The sequence below is a fragment of the Brienomyrus brachyistius genome, chromosome 18 (assembly GCF_023856365.1).
Source record: "Brienomyrus brachyistius isolate T26 chromosome 18, BBRACH_0.4, whole genome shotgun sequence".
NCBI classification, from domain to species: Eukaryota; Metazoa; Chordata; class Actinopteri; order Osteoglossiformes; family Mormyridae; genus Brienomyrus; species Brienomyrus brachyistius.
The window spans coordinates 11,117,251-11,141,437 of NC_064550.1; the positions used below are offsets into that span (position 1 = coordinate 11,117,251).

The 24,187-nt window shown below is 41.2% G+C and overlaps 1 protein-coding gene and 1 long non-coding RNA gene across 12 annotated transcripts; one reads left to right on the top strand and one right to left on the bottom strand.

Annotated features, from left to right (window-relative positions):
• Window positions 1-95: 95 nt before the first annotated feature.
• Window positions 96-22,974, bottom strand: LOC125713317 (protocadherin alpha-C2-like). Of its 11 annotated transcripts, XM_048984334.1 has the most exons (4): window positions 21,400-22,974; window positions 16,045-17,007; window positions 2,764-2,800; window positions 96-1,863 (listed from the first exon to the last, which is right to left on the bottom strand). In XM_048984334.1, the coding sequence occupies exons 1-3, from the start codon at window positions 22,861-22,863 to the stop codon at window positions 2,789-2,791; spliced, it is 2,439 nt and encodes an 812-aa protein (XP_048840291.1). In that variant the 5' UTR covers window positions 22,864-22,974; the 3' UTR covers window positions 96-1,863; window positions 2,764-2,788. The 11 variants fall into 11 exon arrangements, with proteins under 11 accessions (XP_048840291.1, XP_048840289.1, XP_048840290.1 ...); XM_048984332.1 differs by lacking the exon at window positions 2,764-2,800; XM_048984333.1 differs by lacking the exon at window positions 16,045-17,007 and having other exon boundaries at window positions 20,437-22,974.
• On the top strand, window positions 3,446-4,358 carry LOC125713320 (uncharacterized). Its single transcript, XR_007383552.1, has 3 exons — window positions 3,446-4,061; window positions 4,185-4,237; window positions 4,340-4,358. It is a non-coding gene; the product is annotated as an uncharacterized LOC125713320 (long non-coding RNA).
• Window positions 22,975-24,187: the final 1,213 nt, after the last annotated feature.

Here is a 24,187-nt window from a genome sequence, read left to right on the forward strand (position 1 = left end):
ACTTGGGTACAAGCAGCAGCTGGGATCAGAATGCATCACAAATCACCCCCCTCTCTCAAATGCCACCCCTCCAACCCCTAGAACACTCACATAAGTTACAGCTTTAAACCTTTATTCACATTGCTTATACACAAATAGCCAGCAGGAACAACAGTATTAATGGATGACTATTTACAAACCAGAGAAGACTCAAAACCATAAGTGCAGGGAAAAACCAGGCTTCCTCTCCAACCTACAGTTGAGCTGGTTTAAGTTATAATCCACATGGGAAGCGTGCATTTTATAAAGCTGAACTTTGGAACAATTGGGTCTCTGATGCTGAAATATCAGCGTTTCATACAAAACACAAATAAAAAGCTTATTATATAAGCAGTATGTAGGTATTGAGCATCACAGCTCATGTCTATCCTAAGTAGCTCTCAGAGAAGACCAAGACCAGTCTGATCTTTTTTTGTTTCTCTTATGTTTTCTTAATTTTCTGCATAACTGTAGCTAAATACTGCTCACCATAGCTGACATAAAACAGTGGTATAAAAGCCATTATAACATTTCTATGAAAACGAATGATGTTTGGATGAGATATAGCACTTTCTGAGAAGTTACAATAAGCCCAGTGAAGCAGGGGGAGGGGAGACTGGATCTGTACAATCACTGGTACATATAAACACCCACACTGTGTGAGTATGCTGCACCACCCCGATTTGTCTCCAAAGGCATGTTTTAACTGCGTCAGTTTCTCTGACATGATTTAATGCAGTACTTATGCTCTATTTATGTCCCTTCGGTTCATCTGAATGGCACAGAAAAAAAGCTATTCACCAAGACTACAAATCACGGAAAAAACACAGTCACTTCACAACAGATGTGGTGCCGTACTGTTCACAAATCAATTTCTTTTTCAGAATAGCTATAAGCACTATATATTGCATCACCACTATAATACTATACATAAAGGACTTATCAATAGATTCAACACAAAACATTAGGAATTATAAAATGAACTTTTTTTCTTTTATATAAAGGTAACAATGTAAAAAATAATAATAAATCCTTGTGCAATGTGCGTATTCCCCAAAATAAGACACAACCATTAAACCCGTTATTAGAATGTTATATTTCACAATGATTTTGCTGTAATGTGACTGTAACACAGGCTAAAATTAATTTGGGAGGGCAGGGGGTGAGTTGACAAATTTTGAGGTGGGGTCAACCTTGATATTTTACTACCAAGCTATGTATCTGGTCTGGGGTGAGGGGTTCAAACCCTTATTGCTATGTTTCTGCTTATTACCTATTTATACGAATGTTATGTTGTGTATATGAGATTGTGTGCTATATGAATTATGGAATTTGTGTTTTTTCTCTTTTTCTTGTCACCAAAGTTGGCCGGTCGGAACCTGCTTCTTAAAAGGCCTGAAATGTACAGCTGCACATGCAGTTTGACGAAATGCCTTCCTTTCCTGCGCCTCTGTTTGTCCAGACAGTGATATTTGATATCACTGTGTGATATTTTGATATCATTTGTGTGAAGATGATCAAGAAAATTCAGTTGTGGATTGGGGAGATGGAGAGGGTATGGGACACTGTAATGAACACCCCCCCCCCTTACTAAAAAAACAAGACAATTGTTTTCCCTTAAAAGTTATTTGCATTAATTGCGACATACAGAAATCCACTCTGTTGTTGTATGCATGCAAAATTCATGCTCGTGGACAGGAATGTTTAATGGATGGCTGCACTTGTGAGGTCAGGTGACTGTGTCCTTGGTTGGGAACGTAGGGGGAGCTTTCCGGCTTTTCACGTCGTCCTGGCAACACTCCAAGAGAAGAAGGGATGACATCACGGCAGATCACTGCTGGATTCCTGAGAACAGACAAGCAAGGGCATTGACACTATCAATACAACTGTGGTAAATATTACACTGTGTACATTCAGCAAAAAAAGTCTGAAATCCAGGTCATCCTGCGGAAATGTATCTATATGATCTGTGTTGATCCGTTTGAATATCTGACCAATAATAAGAGGACTGTAAACACGCCACGGCACCTGGCAAGAGCAAAAGAGCAGAGAAATAAAACATGTAGCCAAAGCATTTAACCACCCTAACAGCATATTTCCATGCAAAGTGCAGAAGACCACAGCTCTTGTACAAAGGTGATCAGTGGAAATTGCTTTCTGTCTCTTTTGTGGTGGAAGGCAGGGTGTCCAGCTGAGATCAGGCAGGCGAGCTGTAGTCACTCTCTAATCAGGCTGCTCTGGGGTACAAGCACACAGGGAGTAAACTGATAGGAGAGTGTAGGATGCACACTGACATCCTCTCCCCAGGAAGGGCTTCTGTCAGATCACTAATTGCATGTATCAGTCTGCTGTGGCTGCCCTTGGCAGTCACCTTGGAATGACCTCAGCCCACATCTGTGAAGGGGGGCAGCTTCCCCCCTCAGTTTAAATATCAAATTACGTAGAATAATTTGCTGGCATGTTTGAACATTAGGGTCCTCAGGAGGGGCCGTGACCGAGATTCTCTCAGAGCGGTAATTTCTGCTCCCATAGGAAAAGGTGCAGATTTTAGGCAGGAGATGATCAAGAAAATTCAGTTGTGTATTGGGGAGATAGCGAGGGTGTGGGACAGATCAACATTGTAATGAACACCCCCCCCTTTATTAAAAAAAAACAAGACAAAAGGGCAGCAAACAGTAAACAGTAAAAAAATATTTGCTCTGGCTACATCATTTATAACATTCCTACAACTGACAGTCTGCGTACCTGCGACAGCAAAACGGAGTTCCTTTCATTTTGAATACTAAGAGAGCGAGAGAGAGACAATCATTACAGTCGTGGTTATACAAACACACAGGTCAGCTTTCAGGCTTTTGTTCATTATCTCGCAGAGAGATGCAGTTCATAGGTCACGCATGACTAAATTAATTTAATCCGTTATTTTGTCATTTCAAAGCATCAAATTACGGTACCAATTTTAAGCTCATTTTTTAAATTTCTATTAAGACAAGATGAAAAAAACAGTCAGTTCATGATCTGTATAAAAAACAGAATTATTATTTTCTGCTAGAATTTATTCTAAATTTTTATATTTAAAATAAAGAGGGATCGGATCCCTAACAAATTGGTGTTTAAATACATTTCCCAGAACCAGTCACTACGATATAGAATTCTAGCACAAATCTGTTGTTTTTTCATTATTGTCATCTGTGGCTCAAAGATAAAATGCAAATGGAGATAACAGGACTAAAGACACGGCCATCATAACCACTCTGGTTGGTCAGAGAGCTGTGCAGCCCAACCAGACGGCAGTACACATTCCACTAACGGCATACTCACCTGATCCCGTTACAGATTTGCTGCTAAAAATAGACTATTCCCCTGTCTGCGTAAGGGGTGTAGCCAAACTGGCGGGGGGGGGGGGGGGGGGGGGGATGCATAAGGCAGCTTCTGTCTCAGGCTGTCGATTCTGCTTCAGTTAGCTGATTAATGTATAACATCACCCAAAAACGCCTTAAAGCAAAATAAATGGTGTGTAAAACCTGCTTGATGCTGTAGGAGGTTTGTCTGAGATGTGAAGCTTGAGACATGATGAGATCGGCAGTGGCGTGAGGCCCCTGGGAGCCACGCAGGTAAGAATGTGCAGCAGAACCAAGGCACCGTGCTCTGCCTCCCCAGAAAAGCACAACAACAAAGAGCCCGCCGGCTGCAGAAGGGCTCAGGTAATGCAGGAGATATTCATCATGCACTCTGAGCTGCCCAGTTTGGGCATTTATTATACAGAGAGAAAGAGATCAGGCCCAGGCTGTATACAAATACAGTTCAGCTCGCTACTGGGTTTGTAGCTTGTATGCAGAGAGACTGAACACCCCCAGTCCAGGTCTATAGCTCTTACACAGTATGTGTGTGTGTGTGTGAGAGAGAGAGAGACGGACAGATTAAAAGCGAGTGAGAAAGGCTCAGTCTGCATCCATAAACAGAGAGGAGACACTCTAAGTATAAGACTCTATGTTTGAGTATTTTGTTATAGTCACTAGACCGATGCTCTTCTCCTACAGGCAGATGTAAGTGTAAAGAATATAAACATTTATCTTTGTAACAGATTGGTTAATATTGCAATGTGGGTTAATATTTACCATCACATGTATTGATATTTTAAACAAAATGGGATGATTTTGCCTCTGCAGCTGATATTGAAGGGTTTCTGACATGGCTGTTGGTCCTTGAATGATTGCCCTAGGTATGGATGTATATATATCATTATTTTTATTTAAATGGATGGATATTAGTCACATGCTTGGTCAAGGACAATATTATATTGCTCTGAGTTTTCATATCGTAGGCCCAGTGGAAGAGACAAATCACTGGATGGTGTCCATAGAGGGCCATGCAGTGACTGAGAGACACAGTGAGTCATTCACTGTGGGTCTCACCACACTGTTCTCCAGCTTTTACTATTTTGACCTGCAGTGTCAGGATGATCCACGCTGTACAGTGGAATTTATTAAAAAGGCACTGTGGTCATTTATATCACTTCATACATTGATAAGTGCATTGTGTTGCATTGAAGGCCAGGGATCGTCATGTAAAAATGTCCACCTTTGCTTGTTCTGTCAATGTGTAGATGCTTTATTGACATTCGCCCAGAACGTGGACCAAAAGCTCACCAAGGAAAAGTCACCAGCAAGCGAACTGGCAAGGTGGTGCAGGAGAAACCGGAGCCCACGGTGGAAACCCACACGAACACGGGGAGAGCATGCAAACTCCACACAGAAAGGCCCACATGTCGTTTGACCCAGGACCTTCTCACTGTGAGGTGGCATGTCTGTTTCAGCGTCGCAGGGGTCAATTGAAGCAGCTATTCAATAAAAGCATTTAACTTCACTATGTCCGCAAAGAGAGACTCTTTTTTTCCTCACAGTTTATGATATTATTCTCGAAAAAGAAGGTGAATATTTAGGAGCAAAAACAGTATCTAAATCTAAAAACTATTTGACGAAAGGCTGCTTACGAGCTTGACAACCACTGTAAGTGTTTAATCAATGACAAGATCCCCACAGAGCTACAAGGTACCATAACATGTGAGAAACACAAAACACTTGAATATTTAAATATGCACTTGGTGAATAAGATTGTTATCTTTTACGAGCGTAATGCACTTGCTGTTGCCTGTAAATACAATACTAAAATTTTACATTAAAAATGAATCCATATTCCTTTATTTAATAGATTTATTTAGACCACAAAACAATTTTACACACTCAAATGTTTTATTCAAATTATTGTGTTACAGTATGAAGGTAAAGTATAATGAAATGTACTCCATACTCAAGTAAAAACTAACATTATGTGAGCACACTTTAACCCAAGGATTAAAAGCACAACAGAAGCATACTTACCTGAAGGGTGGATGCTGCTGACCCAATGGTCTCCATCTAGTCTGTGCTTCTGGGCAGACTGGAAACATTACATCCAGCTCCCTTCATTACTGGCTTCCTGATCTCAAACTTCCCTTTACTGCTCTCGACCAGAAACAAAACCATACCAGTAGGCATCATGGGAGATCGACGTCACCGTGGTTGGGTTCATCTGACAAATTACACTTTTCCCAAAAGAAGGAATTATGTGACACTCTTGGTCAGAACTGATAAGATCCTGCCACCATCACAACTTCTCACCTTGTTGAACTACCGCGTCAATATCGGGAACGATCTCCCTATGGAAACGGGGATCATCTGCTACTGTGTGCATGCAATGGCAGAGATGTAGCATTTTTCCGTGGAACAATGACACATATTACTCCAGCACGAAGACGCATTTTGTTTTGTTTTTGAGTAGTGGTACGATCATTGTCAATTATCTGTTTTCGATTTGTATGTCCTGGTATGATCATTGTCAATTATATGTTTTCGATTTGTATACCCTTTTTTACTTTTATAGAGTCATCTAAACAATGAGATTTCTGGCAATTTTCAGGGCTAAAGCACCAATCCAAGAGAACTGAATATTTAAACCTGGCATACCAATTATAAATTAAATGAATTCATTAGCGAATCAACCATGGATATAAGATAAGAGTAAACAAGGAACTGTGCAGTTTTATTGGCATGAGTGTATTAAGGTATGTGCACTTTTGCCGTACTAAATGGCAGTAATCATTTCAAATGAATAAATCATTTCAAATGACTGGCGGCTATGATGCTAACTGTAATAATTACATTGATTAATATTGTTGAAGTTGTTCTCGTCCATGACAATATCAGATACAATAATGCAGATGCATAATCCCATGTAAGGGAATCTAATAGAACCTGAGGCGAATAATAATTAAATGACATTAAATAGCGTAATGCAGCTGGTGACAGTGACCAGATTATATTACAGTGTGAAGATGAGGTACCTTGAAATTTACTCCATCCAGTGGCGTTGGAATGTGTGATATGTATCACGACATCGCAGTGGGCACACATGCAATAATCACATAATGAAATTATATGATGCAAGACAGATTCTGAAAAAATTTTAAAGGTTTTATAATTTTAAACAACACTGCTGGGCACCGACCCATGGGCCGATGAACAAACTAGTATGCTGGTATTGTCAGGGTTGCTTGGGGGCCCTGTAGCCTATCCCTCGAAACTACAGGCATAAACAAGGGAATAACCCAGGAGGGGGATACCAACCGATTGCAGACCACCACCCCCCCACCCACACACACACACACACACACACACGCACACACACGCACATACCATTGACAATCTGGCATCTCTAGTTCACCTCAGCATGTCTTTGGACTGTGGGGGAAAACAACAGCACACACAGGAAACCCCACATTGACAGACAGGGGGCCAACATGCAAACTCACATACGGAGATGAAGTAAAGACTCAAACCTCAATCCCAGAGTGTGGCAAAAGTACTGATCGCTACACCACCGGGAAATTTACCCCATAATCAAAATAAAACAATTAAACGGAAATGCAGAGGATTGTAAAGATCTGTTAATACATTACTGGAGTTAAAGCCAAGGGTTAAAGGCATATTAGTTACATAAATACCTGTAGGGTGGACGCTGTGGACTCACTGGTCTCCGTCTGGCCCGTACTTTGGGGCATACTGGAAACAATGTATCCGGCTCCCTTTGGAATCGGCTGTCTGACCACCAACTTCCCTTTTCTGGTTTCCGCCAAAAACAAGCTGTACCAGTAAGCATCGTTGGAGATTAAGGTTGAGTCCGTTATGTTTGGGTTCCTCTGGGGAATGAAGGTATTCCTACATGCAGGAGGAACTGCATGGGCCTTGGCAGTCTTCGGTTTCTGACACTTTACTATGATGCTCACAAAAATCGTAATCAATAGCAAAAATGACACTGAGCCCAAACCGATCACCAGATACAAGTTTATCTCGGAAAACACATCATATTCCAAAGGCACTTGTGTGCTTTCAGGAATAGCCTTGACCACTTGTTCTGCAGTTGACAGCTTGATGGTAACAGTAGCAGAGAGAGCAGGGTTTCCATTGTCTTTGGCCACAACCACCAGCCGCAGATGTCGGGGGTCTTTGTAGCTGAACATCCTCATTGTCCGGATCTCTCCATTAAATCGGTCCAAGCTGAATAAAGTAGCATCAGGAATCTGGAGAAACTGGTATGTGATTCTTGAATTCTGTGGTGAGTCCATGTCAAGGGCGACCACTTTGGCTACCAGGGACCCTTTTTCGGTGTATCTTGGGATCACCTCTTCAGCCATGGAGCCTTGTGTATGCCATGGCGATACTATGACCGGGCTGTTGTCATTCTGGTCCAAAATGACGATGTGGACGGTCACATTACTGCTGAGTGGAGGGACGCCGGAGTCCCTGGCTTCAACATGGAATAGGAACTCCTTCTCCCTCTCATAGTCAAAAGCCTTTAGTGCGTACAGATTTCCGTTTTCTGGGTTAATAGAAAATAACATTGACACAGAGGTGTTTGCGATTTCCTTCTCGGTAATAAAATAGACAAGATACTGGTTTTCATGAAGGTCTGGATCATAAGCTGCAACTGAGCTCAACATCGCTCCAGGTGCATTGTTCTCCATCACTGGAATGGTGTAGAAGGACTGTGGGAAGACTGGTGCATTGTCATTCACATCCAGCAGCTCCAATGTGATCGTTTCGTTATTGGACAAGGGTGGTGAACCTCTGTCTGTCACTATAAAAGTTATCTCATACTCTGGAACTTTTTCACGGTCCAAAGGTTCTGACACAGCCAGTGTGAAATGGCTTTCTGAGGACTTATTCAGTGTGAAGGGTAGATGTTGATTCATTGAAAGGTCAACTTTGCCGTTGTCACCCGAATCTCTGTCGCTTATACTAATAAGCGCTATTACTGTTCCTATAGCAGCGTTCTCTTTTATGGCGCTTTTGAATGATTTAATTATTATTTCAGGATAGTTGTCATTTAAATCTGTCACAAAAACCTTTACTTTACATTGTCCTGAAAGGGGGCTTAATGCTTTATCTTTAGCTTGAACATGCATTTCGAAACTTTTTATTTCTTCAAAGTCAATGACGTCCTTTAGCTTTATTTCTCCTGTGTTGGAGTCGAGCGAAAACATTTCCTGCGTCTTTTCAAACGTATACAGTGTATATGCATATGCTATTTCAGCATTTATACCGTCGTCTAAATCTGTGGTATTTAACTTGATAACCAGAGTGCCAATAGGGGCATTTTCGGTGATGTTCACCGAGTACGTTTCCTGATCAAACCGAGGGGCGTTGTCATTCACATCCAACACGCGAACAACGATGTTGGCGGTACCGGAGCGCTCGGGAACACCGCCGTCGACAGCAGTGAGAAGCAGATTATGGACGCCTTGCTCCTCTCGATCCAAAACCTTCTTTAAGATCAAATCTGCAAATTTTGAACCATCCCGCCCGGCCTGAATTTCGATGCTGAAATGATCATTTTCGCCAAGGTAATATGTTTTTATGGAGTTCTTACCTATATCTGGGTCTACGGCATTATTAAGTGAAAATCTCTCTCCAGATGAAGCAGATTCGGAAATATCTAAGTACATAGTGTCCCTTCGAAAATTTGGGGCATTGTCATTAATGTCCATTATTTCTACTTCTATATTGAATATTCGTATCGGTTTGTCTATTATCGCATCCATTTTAAGAAAACAGGAGGTTCTTGCTGGACATAGCTGCTCCCTGTCTATTCTCTCAGTGATGTACAGCTCTCCTGTCTCCAGACTGATTTCCATGAATTTCCTACTGCCTATTACGTCAAGTCGCATATTCCGATCTTTAAGACTTTTAATTTCTAATCCCAAATCCTCGGCTAGGCTCGCTACAACAGACCCCTCTTCCATTTCTTCTGGAACAGAGTAATGGCTAACAGAATATACAATATTTAAGGTGGCGCATAATATAAGGAAATCTGAAACGTACCTTTTCCGAGCTTTCACAATGAAAAGCAAAACCATTTTATCGGTGTGACAAGTCACGGAATAGAAAAAAAAATAATACGCACTTGTAAACAATGTTATTATTCTCAATTAAGCTATATGATCCAGCAATAAAAAATTCTGATCTTCAATGAACGTTAAAATTTGAGTACACGAAGCTTCCTCCGCCAGCAAAACGAGAGCGGCGTAATTACTGAGGTAAAACACGGAGGTTTTGTTTTATGACATCTTATTGAGATTCTTAAATGAACAGCGACACCGTGTGCAAGCAGCTGGAATGCACTTTATTCGATACTCTATAATAAACGTCAATTAAATATCTTAATTATGCTATATAAAGGCAAAGCTCCATCAGCTTATGTATGCATGTTAACAAAATTCAAGTTCCATTTAAATTAAGTCTGCATTGCCATTTTCTCCCTGTAAAGTCAGGCACCGCAGCACAAATCGGATGGAACGTTTTCAAACCTGCTCCCCTACCTGTCTTTTTCAAGTGCATCGAGTTTTCGTGTTAAGTAAGAATTAATAATAGACATATATTATAAAGATTACCAATCATTTTACTCCAGTGCTTGAAGAAGGGGAGAACAGCTTGTTATTCGGTACCGGGTGCGGGTACTCCCCTTGTTATTCAGTAACGGGTGCGGGTACTCCCCTTCTTATTCGGTACCGGGTGCGGGAACTCCCCTTCTTATTCAGTACCGGGTGCGGGTACTCCCCTTGTTATTCGGTACCAAGTGCCAGTATTCCCTTGTTATTCAGTACCGGGTGCGGGTACTCACCTTGTTATTTGGTACCAAGTGCCAGTATTCCCTTATTATTCAGTTCCCGGTGCGGGTACCACCCTTATTATTCAGCAGTAGGCACCGGTACTCACCGTGTTATTCAGTACCAGCAGATATTGAGAGGTGCCGGTGATCTGACGGGTTGAGCTACTTTGTCGAGTTAGGCTACCTCAATAGGTCGATAGAACGCCGGTACTCCATAGAGAAAAAATGCGCTGGTACTGCATGGCAGTGAATACCAGCCCACATCAAACATGTTTTATCGCTGTACTTTACCTTAAGTTACTTCATTACTTTAAGTAATAGAGCGTGTTTTGTATAATATGCAATTTTATGTTCTCTAGTATTTATATCAGTGTTAATTTCGACATAATATTTTGATAATATAATAATATTTTAGTGTTTTGACAAAAAATGTCATTTAGTTTTAATCATATTTTAGTTACTTCATCCATCCATCCATTTTCCAAACCGCTTATCCTAAGGGTCACGGGGGGTCCGGAGCCTATCCCGGAAGCAATGGGCACAAGGCAGGGAACAACCCAGGATGGGGGGCCAGCCCATCGCAGGGCACACTCACACACACACCATTCACTCACGGGCAATTTAGCCATTCCAATTAGCCTCAACATGTTTTTGGACTGTGGGGGGAAACCGGAGTACCCGGAGGAAACCCCATGACGACATGGGGAGAACATGCAAACTCCACACACATGTGACCCAGGCGGAGACTCGAACCCGGGTCCCAGAGGTTTGAGGCAACAGTGCTAACCGCTGCACCACCATGCCGCCCCAAATAATACTAATAATAATAATAACAATAATAATATAAATATAAAAGAAAATCGCAAAAAGTCAAAAGTAGTCTGAGTAGTGAAGAGGTGAGTTTTGAGCATGGATTTGAATATGGAGAGTGAAGTGCATGTATGTACTGCAAGTGGGAGGGTGTTTCCGAGTTTAAGGCCAGCCACACTAAATGCCCTGTCACCCATCAGTAGAGCGTAACGTGCGGGTGGGTTTGTATAAGGTGAGAAGATCCACGAGGTAGATGGGTGCTAGGTTGTTCTGGGCTTTGTAGATGAGCAGAAGGATTTTGAATTGAATCCGAGATTGAACCAGTGTAACTGATGGAAGATGGGGGTGTTATGTTGCCATGGTCTTGTATGGGTGAGAAGTCTGCTGCAGAATTTTGGATATGTTGTAGTCTGTTTAATGATTTTGCTGGGGGGGCAATAAGCAGGGTATTACAGTAATCGAGTGTACTCCTAGTTCAGTTCATGGTAGTGAACTTTTCAAACACATTAAAAGAAAAACGATTTGTTTCTATTTATTTCATGGTGCTTCAAGTTATGTTGTGTCATTGCTGGTCCACAAAGTTGGATTCTTGTTTTCTTTGGCATCAAATGTGAAATTTATCCTTATGTCGATATGCTTTTTACTTATGAAAAAAAAACTTGCAAACTTGCAAAAAAATTGACAAGTGGCGGGCCTTGGTCTCAGGATAAAATTCACGGAGCTGGGAGCAGTGGTCCCCATGATAAGACTCGCGGAACTGGGAGCAGTGGTCCCCCATGATAAAATTCCCCTATAGTAGAGGTCGTCCTACCAATTTCAAATGTCTCTACTTGTCAGACTGATGAATGATTTACGCCCTTTAATCAGTTAGATCAACATTATCCAATGCCCACATTTCAAATACATATATTCCTTACATTTTCATCTCATTTTAATTCGTTGACAAAAGCGTCTGCATATTTTATAATAGTTTTGGAATCATACATTAGGCCTAATTGTTATTTTGTAATCGTCTCGTTTTCAATGAAAAATCTTCCTTAACAAATTATTTTCATACAAAAGCCGAAAATGTCTGTGTTTGCTATTTTTTTTTAATGCCGCCTCGATATGTATGTCGTTACCTTGAGAAAACGGCCCCGTCACAATATGCTTATCCTTGTAATGATTCAAATAAAATGATAAAAAAATATTGGAAGCACAGCCGTTCTCGGCATCCGTAGTTTCGTCATAGTCTTCGTGAAGGAAATAAACACTGATTTGCATTAAAAATATAAAAAATAAAACATTCCCCAAAACTTCATTTTGACTAGTAGTATACATATGAACTTCAACCTCAATAATATAGTTCTAATAATTAATTTTAACAGGTTAAATCTAGTTCCGTATTAAAATAAATGCGTATTATGTTGATGAAATTCTAGAAGTGCAAACATATTGTGATTTGCATTAGACCAGGGGTGCCCAACTCCAGTCCTGGGGGGCTGGAGCCCTGTGTAACTGTGTACCAGTTACATGGTAATTAGTACAAGTAGTTGAATCGGGTGTTTTAAATGAGAGGAAACCCAAAAATGCCCAGAGCTCCGGCCCCCCAGGACTGGAGTTTGAGACGCCTGCATTAGTCTCCATACAAAATATATTAATTCCCGTAATTAATTGAATTGAAACAAGAATGAGTCACAATGACATCTCATAAGAAAAGAAGCCAAATAATTAGGCTACTATGAAGTAACAAAATCAACAAACATTCTACAATGAATTTCTTTGAAACTGTAAGTGATATTAATCTTGATTGATTACTAGTATGCAGTATGTTACAGCATTAGTACGCAAATGATACAACAGCTTCAAAATGATTCCAAATCCTAACCTGTAGGGTGGATGCTGTGGACTCACTGGTCTCCGTCTGGCCCGTACTTTGGGGCATACTGGAAACAATGTATCCGGCTCCCTTTGGAATCGGCTGTCTGACCACCAACTTCCCTTTTCTGGTTTCCGCCAAAAACAAGCTGTACCAGTAAGCATCGTTGGAGATTAAGGTTGAGTCCGTTATGTTTGGGTTCCTCTGGGGGATGAAGGTATTCCTACATGCAGGAGGAACTGCATGGGCCTTGGCAGTCTTCGGTTTCTGACACTTTACTATGATGCTCACAAAAATCGTAATCAATAGCAAAAATGACACTGAGCCCAAACCGATCACCAGATACAAGTTTATCTCGGAAAACACATCATATTCCAAAGGCACTTGTGTGCTTTCAGGAATAGCCTTGACCACTTGTTCTGCAGTTGACAGCTTGATGGTAACAGTAGCAGAGAGAGCAGGGTTTCCATTGTCTTTGGCCACAACCACCAGCCGCAGATGTCGGGGGTCTTTGTAGCTGAACATCCTCATTGTCCGGATCTCTCCATTAAATCGGTCCAAGCTGAATAAAGTAGCATCAGGAATCTGGAGAAACTGGTATGTGATTCTTGAATTCTGTGGTGAGTCCATGTCAAGGGCGACCACTTTGGCTACCAGGGACCCTTTTTCGGTGTATCTTGGGATCACCTCTTCAGCCATGGAGCCTTGTGTATGCCATGGCGATACTATGACCGGGCTGTTGTCATTCTGGTCCAAAATGACGATGTGGACGGTCGCATTACTGCTGAGTGGAGGGACGCCGGAGTCCCTGGCTTCAACATGGAATAGGAACTCCTTCTCCCTCTCATAGTCAAAAGCCTTTAGTGCGTACAGATTTCCGTTTTCTGGGTTAATAGAAAATAGCATCGACACAGAAGTGTTTGCGATTTCCTTCTCCGTAATAAAATAGACAAGATACTGGTTTTCATGAAGGTCTGGATCATAAGCTGCAACTGAGCTCAACATCGCTCCAGGTGCATTGTTCTCCATCACTGGAATGGTGTAGAAGGACTGTGGGAAGACTGGTGCATTGTCATTCACATCCAGCAGCTCCAATGTGATCGTTTCGTTATTGGACAAGGGTGGTGAACCTCTGTCTGTCACTACAAAAGTAATCTCATACTCTGGAACTTTTTCACGGTCCAAAGGTTCTGACACAGCCAGTGTGAAATGGCTTTCTGAGGATTCATTCAGTGTGAAGGGTAAATGTTGGTTCATTGAAAGGTCAACTTTGCCGTTGTCACCCGAATCTCTATCGCTTATACTAATAAGCGCTATTACTGTTCCTATAGCAGCGTTCTCTTTTATGGTGCTTTTAAATGACTGAATGGTTATTTCAGGATAGTTGTCATTTAAATCTGTCACAAAAACCTTTACTTTACAATGTCCCGAAAGAGGGTTGGATGCTTTATCTTTAGCTTGAACATGCATTTCGAAACTTTTTATTTTTTCAAAGTCAATGACGTCCTTTAGCTTTATTTCTCCCGTGTTGGAGTCGATCGAAAACATCTCCTGCGTCTTTTCAAACGTATATAGTGTATATGCATATGCTATCTCAGCATTTGTACCATCGTCTAAATCTGTGGCGTTTAACTTGATAACCAAAGTGCCAATAGGGGCATTTTCGGTGATGTTCACCGTGTACGTTTCCTGATGAAACCGAGGGGCGTTGTCATTCACATCCAACACACGAACAATGATGCTTGCGGTCCCGGAGCGCGCAGGAACACCGCCGTCTACCGCCGTGAGTAAGAGACTGTGTACTGATTGCTCTTCTCGATCTAATGGATTTTTTAAAACCAAGCCTGCGTATTTCGTGCCATCACTCCCAGTCTGTATCTCAAGGTCGAAATGCTCATTTTCCCTTAAATAATACGTCCTTATCGAGTTGGTACCGACATCTGGGTCGACCGCATTGGTTAAGGAGAATCTTTCACCGGGTGAAACTGATTCTAAAATATCCAGCTGTATTTTATCCCTTCGAAAATTCGGCGCATTGTCATTTATATCTTTAATTTCTAATTCAATGTTAAATATTCGTAAAGGATTTTCAATTATTACATCCAGTTTTAGAAAGCAAGCGAATTTTGCCAAACATAAATACTCCCGGTCTATCTTCTCTACAATGTATAGTTCACCGGTGTCCTTGTTAATGTCTAGATATTTCTTGCTATGAATAATATCCAGTTTTACTTCTCTGTCATTAAGACTGTGAACATCTATGCCCAAATCTGTGGCTAAATTTGTCACAACAGATCCTTCCTCCATTTCTTCAGGTACAGAGTAGCGAGTAACCGACAGAGCGACTCTCCACGTAACACAAAACATCAAAAAACTCGAAACATACCTTTTCCTAAGTAGCAAGCCGAAAATGGGTATCATCGTTGTAATATGAGTTCCAAATGCAACCGTATAATCCTTCACAGTCATTCTTTTTTTAAAAAAGCACCGTGTATTATTAGATAAATGAACCGGACGCTATTGTGCAAAGATCTCGAAGATGACAGCGTGCTCTATGGATGTCTTACGTTCTGTCTAACAATCATGGCTGCTCCACAACCATTTCTGCTTCACAGCATCCACTGTTCAAGGGCGACGCTAAGTGTCCGAAAATTACGAGAGATACGGTTTATCATTGCTGTCAGATATTTTAAATTATGTAAAAAAAAAAATGTTAAACGTTTTCAAATGAAAAAGTAAACAACCAGTATTAAAAGAAATTCTAAAAAAAAAAATCTTAGTTCTTAGAAAATGAAAGAAGTCGGACAAACAGTCATTAAGATATATAATCAAATAGTTGATCACAATTCAATGAACAAACTTAAGAGCCTTTGATTCACTTTTGACTAATATGAGTAAAACTTAATGCATGTTTTATCGTCAAGTTTTGATTTGCACGTGCAATATGTAGAGTGACACACTCACAGGTGCCCCTTTATGAAAAGTATTTAGGAAGAAAAAAACTTGAGAAAGTATTGAAAAAAAAAATAAAACAATATTATATTCTATCTCCATACAGTGTGTATTTGTAAAGAGATAAATGACAAAGGGTGAATTAATTGATTAATTAACCAATTAATTAATTCATTCATTAATATTGAAAATGCCTAACTTACTTGTAGGGTGGACGCTGTGGACTCACTGGTCTCCGTCTGGCCCGTACTTTGGGGCATACTGGAAACAATGTATCCGGCTCCCTTTGGAATCGGCTGTCTGACCACCAACTTCCCTTTTCTGGTTTCCGCCAAAAACAAGCTGTACCAGTAAGCATCGTTGGAGATTAAGGTTGAGTCCGTTATGTTTGGGTTCCTCTGGGGAATGAAGGTATTCCTACATGCAGGAGGAACTGCATGGGCCTTGGCAGTCTTCGGTTTCTGACACTTTACTATGATGCTCACAAAAATCGTAATCAATAGCAAAAATGACACTGAGCCCAAACCGATCACCAGATACAAGTTTATCTCGGAAAACACATCATATTCCAAAGGCACTTGTGTGCTTTCAGGAATAGCCTTGACCACTTGTTCTGCAGTTGACAGCTTGATGGTAACAGTAGCAGAGAGAGCAGGGTTTCCATTGTCTTTGGCCACAACCACCAGCCGCAGATGTCGGGGGTCTTTGTAGCTGAACATCCTCATTGTCCGGATCTCTCCATTAAATCGGTCCAAGCTGAATAAAGTAGCATCAGGAATCTGGAGAAACTGGTATGTGATTCTTGAATTCTGTGGTGAGTCCATGTCAAGGGCGACCACTTTGGCTACCAGGGACCCTTTTTCGGTGTATCTTGGGATCACCTCTTCAGCCATGGAGCCTTGTGTATGCCATGGCGATACTATGACCGGGCTGTTGTCATTCTGGTCCAAAATGACGATGTGGACGGTCGCATTACTGCTGAGTGGAGGGACGCCGGAGTCCCTGGCTTCAACATGGAATAGGAACTCCTTCTCCCTCTCATAGTCAAAAGCCTTTAGTGCGTACAGATTTCCGTTTTCTGGGTTAATAGAAAATAGCATCGACACAGAAGTGTTTGCGATTTCCTTCTCCGTAATAAAATAGACAAGATACTGGTTTTCATGAAGGTCTGGATCATAAGCTGCAACTGAGCTCAACATCGCTCCAGGTGCATTGTTCTCCATCACTGGAATGGTGTAGAAGGACTGTGGGAAGTCTGGTGCATTGTCATTCACATCCAGCAGCTCCAATGTGATCGTTTCGTTATTGGACAAGGGTGGTGAACCTCTGTCTGTCACTATAAAAGTTATCTCATACTCTGGAACTTTTTCACGGTCCAAAGGTTCTGACACAGCCAGTGTGAAATGGCTTTCTGAGGACTTATTCAGTGTGAAGGGTAGATGTTGGTTCATTGAAAGGTCAACTTTGCCGTTGTCACCCGAATCTCTATCGCTTATACTAATAAGCGCTATTACTGTTCCTATAGCAGCGTTCTCTTTTATGGCGCTTTTAAATGATTGAATGGTTATTTCAGGATAGTTGTCATTTAAATCTGTCACAAAAACCTTTACTTTACAATGTCCAGAAAGGGGGCTTGATGCTTTATCTTTAGCTTGAATATGCATTTCGAAACTTTTTATTTTTTCAAAGTCAATGACGTCCTTTAGCTTTATTTCTCCCGTGTTGGAGTCGAGCGAAAACATCTCCTGCGTCTTTTCAAACGTATACAGTGTATATGCATATCCTATCTCAGCATTTGTACCATCGTCTAAATCTGTGGCGTTTAACTTAACAACCAGAGTGCCAATAGGGGCATTTTCGGTGATGTTCACCGTGTACGTTTCCTGATGAAACCGAGGGGCGTTGTCATTCACATCCAACACGCGAACAATAATGCTGGCGGTACCGGAGCGCGCAGGAACACCGCCGTCTACCGCCGTGAGTAAGAGACTGTGTACAGATTGCTTTTCTCGATCTAAAGGATTTTTTAAAACCAAGCCTGCGTATTTAGTGCCATCACTTCCAGTCTGTATCTCAAGGCCGAAATAATTGCTTTCGCTTAGATGGTATGTCTTTATTGAATTAGTCCCGACATCTGGATCAATGGCATTGATAAGAGAGTATTTTTCTCCTGTCTTGGACGATTCTAAAATATCCAAATGAATGTTATCCCTTCTGAAACGTGGCGCATTGTCATTTATATCTGTTATCTCTACTTCAATATTAAATATTCTCAAGGGATTTTCTATTATAACGTCCAGTTTGAGAAAACAGGATGACGTTTTTTTAGGACATAATAATTCGCGGTCTATCCTTTCTAAAACATATAACTCCCCGGTGTCTTTGTTAACTTCCAAGTATTTTTTATTGTCTATTATGTCAAGTTTTATGCCACGTTCGGAGAGACTGGTGACATCAAAGCTTAAATCGGCTGCTAAATTCGCTACCACTGATCCTTCTTCCATTTCCTCGGCTATGGAATAACGAGTCACGGACAAAGCCGTGTTCCACATCGAAAATAATACAACAAAGGATGAGACATACCTTCTCCACGGCAGCTGAACGATGTAAAATTCCATGGTTACAAACGAATAAATCGAAAAGGTTATATCAGTCCCAAAATGACAGTATAACAACGTCACTTTTAAGGGAAGCACTCTGGAATGAAGTTATTGCGCTCCTCAAAAAGCCTATGTTGAGACAGGTATCACGACCGAATCTGTAGCGTATCCGTAGTGCTGACAGTCATGGCTTCTCCGTAATGTCAGACAGGAGAGATGTGTTCGGCAACAGCGACGAAATGTGTACAGAGGGAAAAGTCCATTTTAGACGCAATGCCTTTGTATAACAGTCTACTTTATCCAAAACCTTATTTAGTGAGGCCGGCTTCTATAATAATGATGCAAAATGCAACTTTAACAATAAAAATGATAATAAATTAAATAAGACACTAGAAATTAAAACGGCAAACAGCATTAAATTACTAAAAATTGGAAGTCTAATTAAAAGTCCATATTTATAATGAGGTTATTAAAAGAGATTGAGATTTTTATCAGAAACAAACTGTTCTCAGAAAACGGTAATACTCTGGAAGGAATCCCATTGAAAGGGGAGTTCTGAGATATATCATTTGGAAAAAAAATCATGCAGCTTTCTGATAGTGGGTCAGTGGAATCAGACATTTCTAACACTGAAATACTCAGAGACAATTCACAGCCAGTGCTCTGGAAACATTACATGTCCTGATCTTATCAATATTCCAATAACATTTCGTCTCTCAACTGCTGATTCAGTACCGTGTCTCAGAAACTTATCAGTTTTCCCTCCATCCATTTTGCATGACTGCTTAACCAATAGAGGGCAGTAGTGAGCATGGAGCCTATCCCAGGAAACTCGCACACCTGGACGTCCATGACAAATGCTAGCTCATCTCACAGGACCCACTTAGAATTACAACTGGAAGCCTGCAGACATGGATGCATATTTGTTTTTGAATGGTAGGGGGAAATCAGATGACTTGGAGCTAACCCACATAAACAAAAAAGAATATATGTAAACTCTGCAAATTAAGAATCAGAGCCAGGAATTGAATGGTGTGTAGTTCAGGTCCAGAGAGTAAAAGTCCAGGCCAAGATTTTGTTTCAACCAACCAGTTGAGCATAAAGAGTCACAGTCACAGAGGACTCAGCTGGCTGGTTGAAACGAAGTCTTGGCCTGGAATTTTACTCTCTGGACCTGAATTACCCACCTCTGCATGCAGCTACACCGTTATGCACCAAACCACATTGCTAATCTAGTGAAAGTTGCAGGTTAACCTATAATAGGATTCCAAAGTCAGTGCAAATCTAATCAATTCTCACCAGCAACAGAATTTGGGGTTTAAAATCACCTTCCATGAAAATCCATGAATTAAGTCATAAACACAATATATTGCACAATATATTAACAGGTTGCTTTTTTTAGTTAACATTAATATCGGTCATAATTATTACAATCTTGGGGATTTAAAATGTTTCTATTTATGTAACTATGATGCTGCATCTTAAATTTCATAATATTTACATTACATGACTTAACAGCACATTTTGGTCAAGTTAAACAATTGTTAAGAGACAAATAACAGAGGGTGAATTAATTTATTAATTAACCAATTAATGAATAAATGAATAAATAGGGCGGCATGGTGGCACAGTGGTTAGCACTGTTGCCTCACACCTCTGGGACCTCACACTCTCCGTCTGGGTCGCATGTGTGTGGAGTTTGCATGTTCTCCCCATGTCGTCGTGGGGTTTCCTCCGGGTACTCCGGTTTCCCCCCACAGTCCAAAAACATGCTGAGGCTAATTGGATTTGCTAAATTTCCCATAGGAGTGCATGTGTGAGTGACTGGTGTGTGAGTGTGCCTTGCGATGGGCTGGCCCCCCATCCTGGGTTGTTCCCTGCTTCGTGCCCATTGCTTCCGGGATAGGCTCCGGACCCCCCGCGACCCAGTAGGATAAGCGGTTTGGAAAATGGATGGATAGATGGATGAATGAATATTGAAAATGCCTAACTTACTTGTAGGGTGGATGCTGTGGACTCGCTGGTCTCCGTCTGGCCCGTACTTTGGGGCATACTGGAAACAATGTATCCGGCTCCCTTTGGAATCGGCTGTCTGACCACCAACTTCCCTTTTCTGGTTTCCGCCAAAAACAAGCTGTACCAGTAAGCATCGTTGGAGATTAAGGTTGAGTCCGTTATGTTTGGGTTCCTCTGGGGGATGAAGGTATTCCTACATGCAGGAGGAACTGCATGGGCCTTGGCAGTCTTCGGTTTCTGACACTTTACTATGATGCTCACAAAAATCGTAATCAATAGCAAAAATGACACTGAGCCCAAACCGATCACCAGATACAAGTTTATCTCGGAAAACACATCATATTCCAAAGGCACTTGTGTGCTTTCAGGAATAGCCTTGACCACTTGTTCTGCAGTTGACAGCTTGATGGTAACAGTAGCAGAGAGAGCAGGGTTTCCATTGTCTTTGGCCACAACCACCAGCCGCAGATGTCGGGGGTCTTTGTAGCTGAACATCCTCATTGTCCGGATCTCTCCATTAAATCGGTCCAAGCTGAATAAAGTAGCATCAGGAATCTGGAGAAACTGGTATGTGATTCTTGAATTCTGTGGTGAGTCCATGTCAAGGGCGACCACTTTGGCTACCAGGGACCCTTTTTCGGTGTATCTTGGGATCACCTCTTCAGCCATGGAGCCTTGTGTATGCCATGGCGATACTATGACCGGGCTGTTGTCATTCTGGTCCAAAATGACGATGTGGACGGTCACATTACTGCTGAGTGGAGGGACGCCAGAGTCCCTGGCTTCAACATGGAATAGGAACTCCTTCTCCCTCTCATAGTCAAAAGCCTTTAGTGCGTACAGATTTCCGTTTTCTGGGTTAATAGAAAATAACATTGACACAGAGGTGTTTGCGATTTCCTTCTCGGTAATAAAATAGACAAGATACTGGTTTTCATGAAGGTCTGGATCATAAGCTGCAACTGAGCTCAACATCGCTCCAGGTGCATTGTTCTCCATCACTGGAATGGTGTAGAAGGACTGTGGGAAGACTGGTGCATTGTCATTCACATCCAGCAGCTCCAATGTGATCGTTTCGTTATTGGACAAGGGTGGTGAACCTCTGTCTGTCACTATAAAAGTTATCTCATACTCTGGAACTTTTTCACGGTCCAAAGGTTCTGACACAGCCAGTGTGAAATGGCTTTCTGAGGATTCATTTAGTGTGAAGGGTAAATGTTGGTTCATTGAAAGGTCAACTTTGCCGTTGTCACCCGAATCTCTATCGCTTATACTAATAAGCGCTATTACTGTTCCTATAGCAGCGTTCTCTTTTATGGCGCTTTTAAATGACTGAATGGTTATTTCAGGATAGTTGTCATTTAAATCTGTCACAAAAACCTTTACTTTACAATGTCCCGAAAGAGGGTTGGATGCTTTATCTTTAGCTTGAACATGCATTTCGAAACTTTTTATTTTTTCAAAGTCAATGACGTCCTTTACGTTTATTTCTCCCGTGTTGGAGTCGAGAGAAAACATCTCCTGCGTCTTTTCAAACGTATACAGTGTATATGCATATGCTATCTCAGCATTTGTACCATCGTCTAAGTCTATGGCGTTTAACTTGATAACCAGAGTGCTAATAGGGGCATTTTCGGTGATGTTCACCGTGTATGTTTCCTGATCAAACCGAGGGGCGTTGTCATTCACATCCAACACGCGAACAATAATGCTGGCGGTCCCGGAGCGCGCAGGAACACCGCCGTCTACCGCCGTGAGTAAGAGACTGTGTACAGATCGCTCTTCTCGATCGAGATGCTTTTTCAAAACCAAGTCGGCGTACTTAGCCCCATCGATTCCCGACTGAATTTCTATTGAGAAGTGTTTGCTTTCACTCAAATTATAGGTTATAATGGAGTTAGGTCGAATATCCGGGTCCACTGCATTTGTTAGAGAGAATTTTTCTCCTGGTGTGGCCGATTCTGATATATCCAATTCCACCTTATCTCTACGGAACTGTGGTACGTTATCATTGATATCTGTGATTTCCAACTCTATATTAAAGATACGCAAAGGGTTTTCGATTATTACGTCTAGTTTAAGAAGGCACGGAACATAGAATTCCCATGTTTTCACGGGACATAAGTATTCTCTGTCAATTCTCTCGAAAATATATAGTTCTCCGGTATCTTTGTTGATTTCCAAGTATTTCTTGCTATGGATTATGTCTAATTTTATACCACGCTGTTTCAAATCATTGACATCTATTCCTAAATCAACAGCTAAATCTGCTACAACTGATCCTTCCTCCATTTCTTCTGGAATAGAGTAACGAGTCACGGATAAAGCTGCATTCCACATCCCGCAAAATACCAGCAAAGCGGAAACGTACCTTTCCTTTGGCGTCGGATTGAAGGGCAAAGTCATTACAGCGGTCGCGAAGACGTCGAAAACACTAAATCGATGCTTAAATAATCTTTTTACATACAAGACCACGCGGAGTGTTTTTAACGCACTGGAGGAGGTTGTGCTTCAGTTGTGTCCAAACACGTAGTTTCTGGTGAGCTGCATGGTGCTCATGAGTGATTTATTATGGAACAGCGACGCAGTGTGTATAAAATCGGCGAGAGCCACATTAATCATTGAAGCATTAACTTTTACATGTACTTGAAGCTTTTATCCAAAGTGGCCAAACAGTAATCACTCTAACGGGCATGAGAGTTGAACTGGAGACCTTCCGATCATGGACAAAAAGTCTCAAAATATGAAACTGCTGGGATTTAACCACACGCTTTCCCGTTCACTAGATATAGCCATTTTAACCGACTAAGCCACCGAAGTAAACAGAGATTGAATTTTCTCTGAAATCAGTAACCCCGATGGTCTGGAAAGGAAAGGTCAGAAGATTATATTGTACCAAATTTGAATCCAAATAAGCCTGATCTTTGTCATAGGATTACATGCACTTTGCATGTTGCTCTGGATGTATAGCACAGTGCCTGATAGAAAAACAGACACGTTTATCCTCCATGAGCTCTTTCTACAGTGAACCTCTTTCAAACATGCTCTGCGGTTGGCATCCATACAATATAATGTTGCTCAGTGATTCACAACTAGATGTTCCATTGTGAATTAAATATGTGCTTTTTCTTTACAGGCAGATCCAGTGGATGTTCTTGACAGCTATCAGAGAACTTACATTCAGCCTGACTCATCAAGGATGAAATGTTTGTGCATGGAATCACTGTCCCTTATGACTCATACTTAATTCATGTTTTTGCACTTGCCGTCTCCCAAAAAAGCAGACTAATGAATAATGAAGCCCAGGATTCAAAATACCTTTCAGACGAGGCAAACAAGTTGCTATTATTTTGCAATATGTTTAGTGCATATTTATGTCTGTTATACTTAAGCTGCGCTACATACATACATATATATACACCTACAAGTCAGAGAAAATTCATTCTTGACGAGAACCTGTATTGTTCTGCTGAATTGTTTAAATTAATAAAAGTATGAAATTGAAATGGGAGACACATGCAGTGCCTCCCTTCTTTCCCACAATCTCTCCATGACTGGTTTTCCTTCTCTTCCTTAAGATTTGAACTAAAGACATTTCTCTTCCATGAACATTTCTCTACTGTCTCTTCCTGATTAGATTTTTCCCCCTCCCTCCAGTAAGGCGACCTTGGTATTGTGAAAGGCACTATATACATGTAACCTATTATTATTATTATTATTATTATTATTA

Excerpts from the sequence above, each read along its gene's own strand:
- LOC125713317 (XM_048984329.1), bottom strand. The coding sequence starts at position 15,358 with ATGACTGTGAAGGATTATACGGTTGCATTTGGAACTCATATTACAACG. Across the intron at positions 1,864-12,898 it reads CCACAGCATCCACCCTACAG|GAATCCAGCAGTGATCTGCC; the intron begins GTTAGGATTTGG and ends GTCTGTTCTCAG.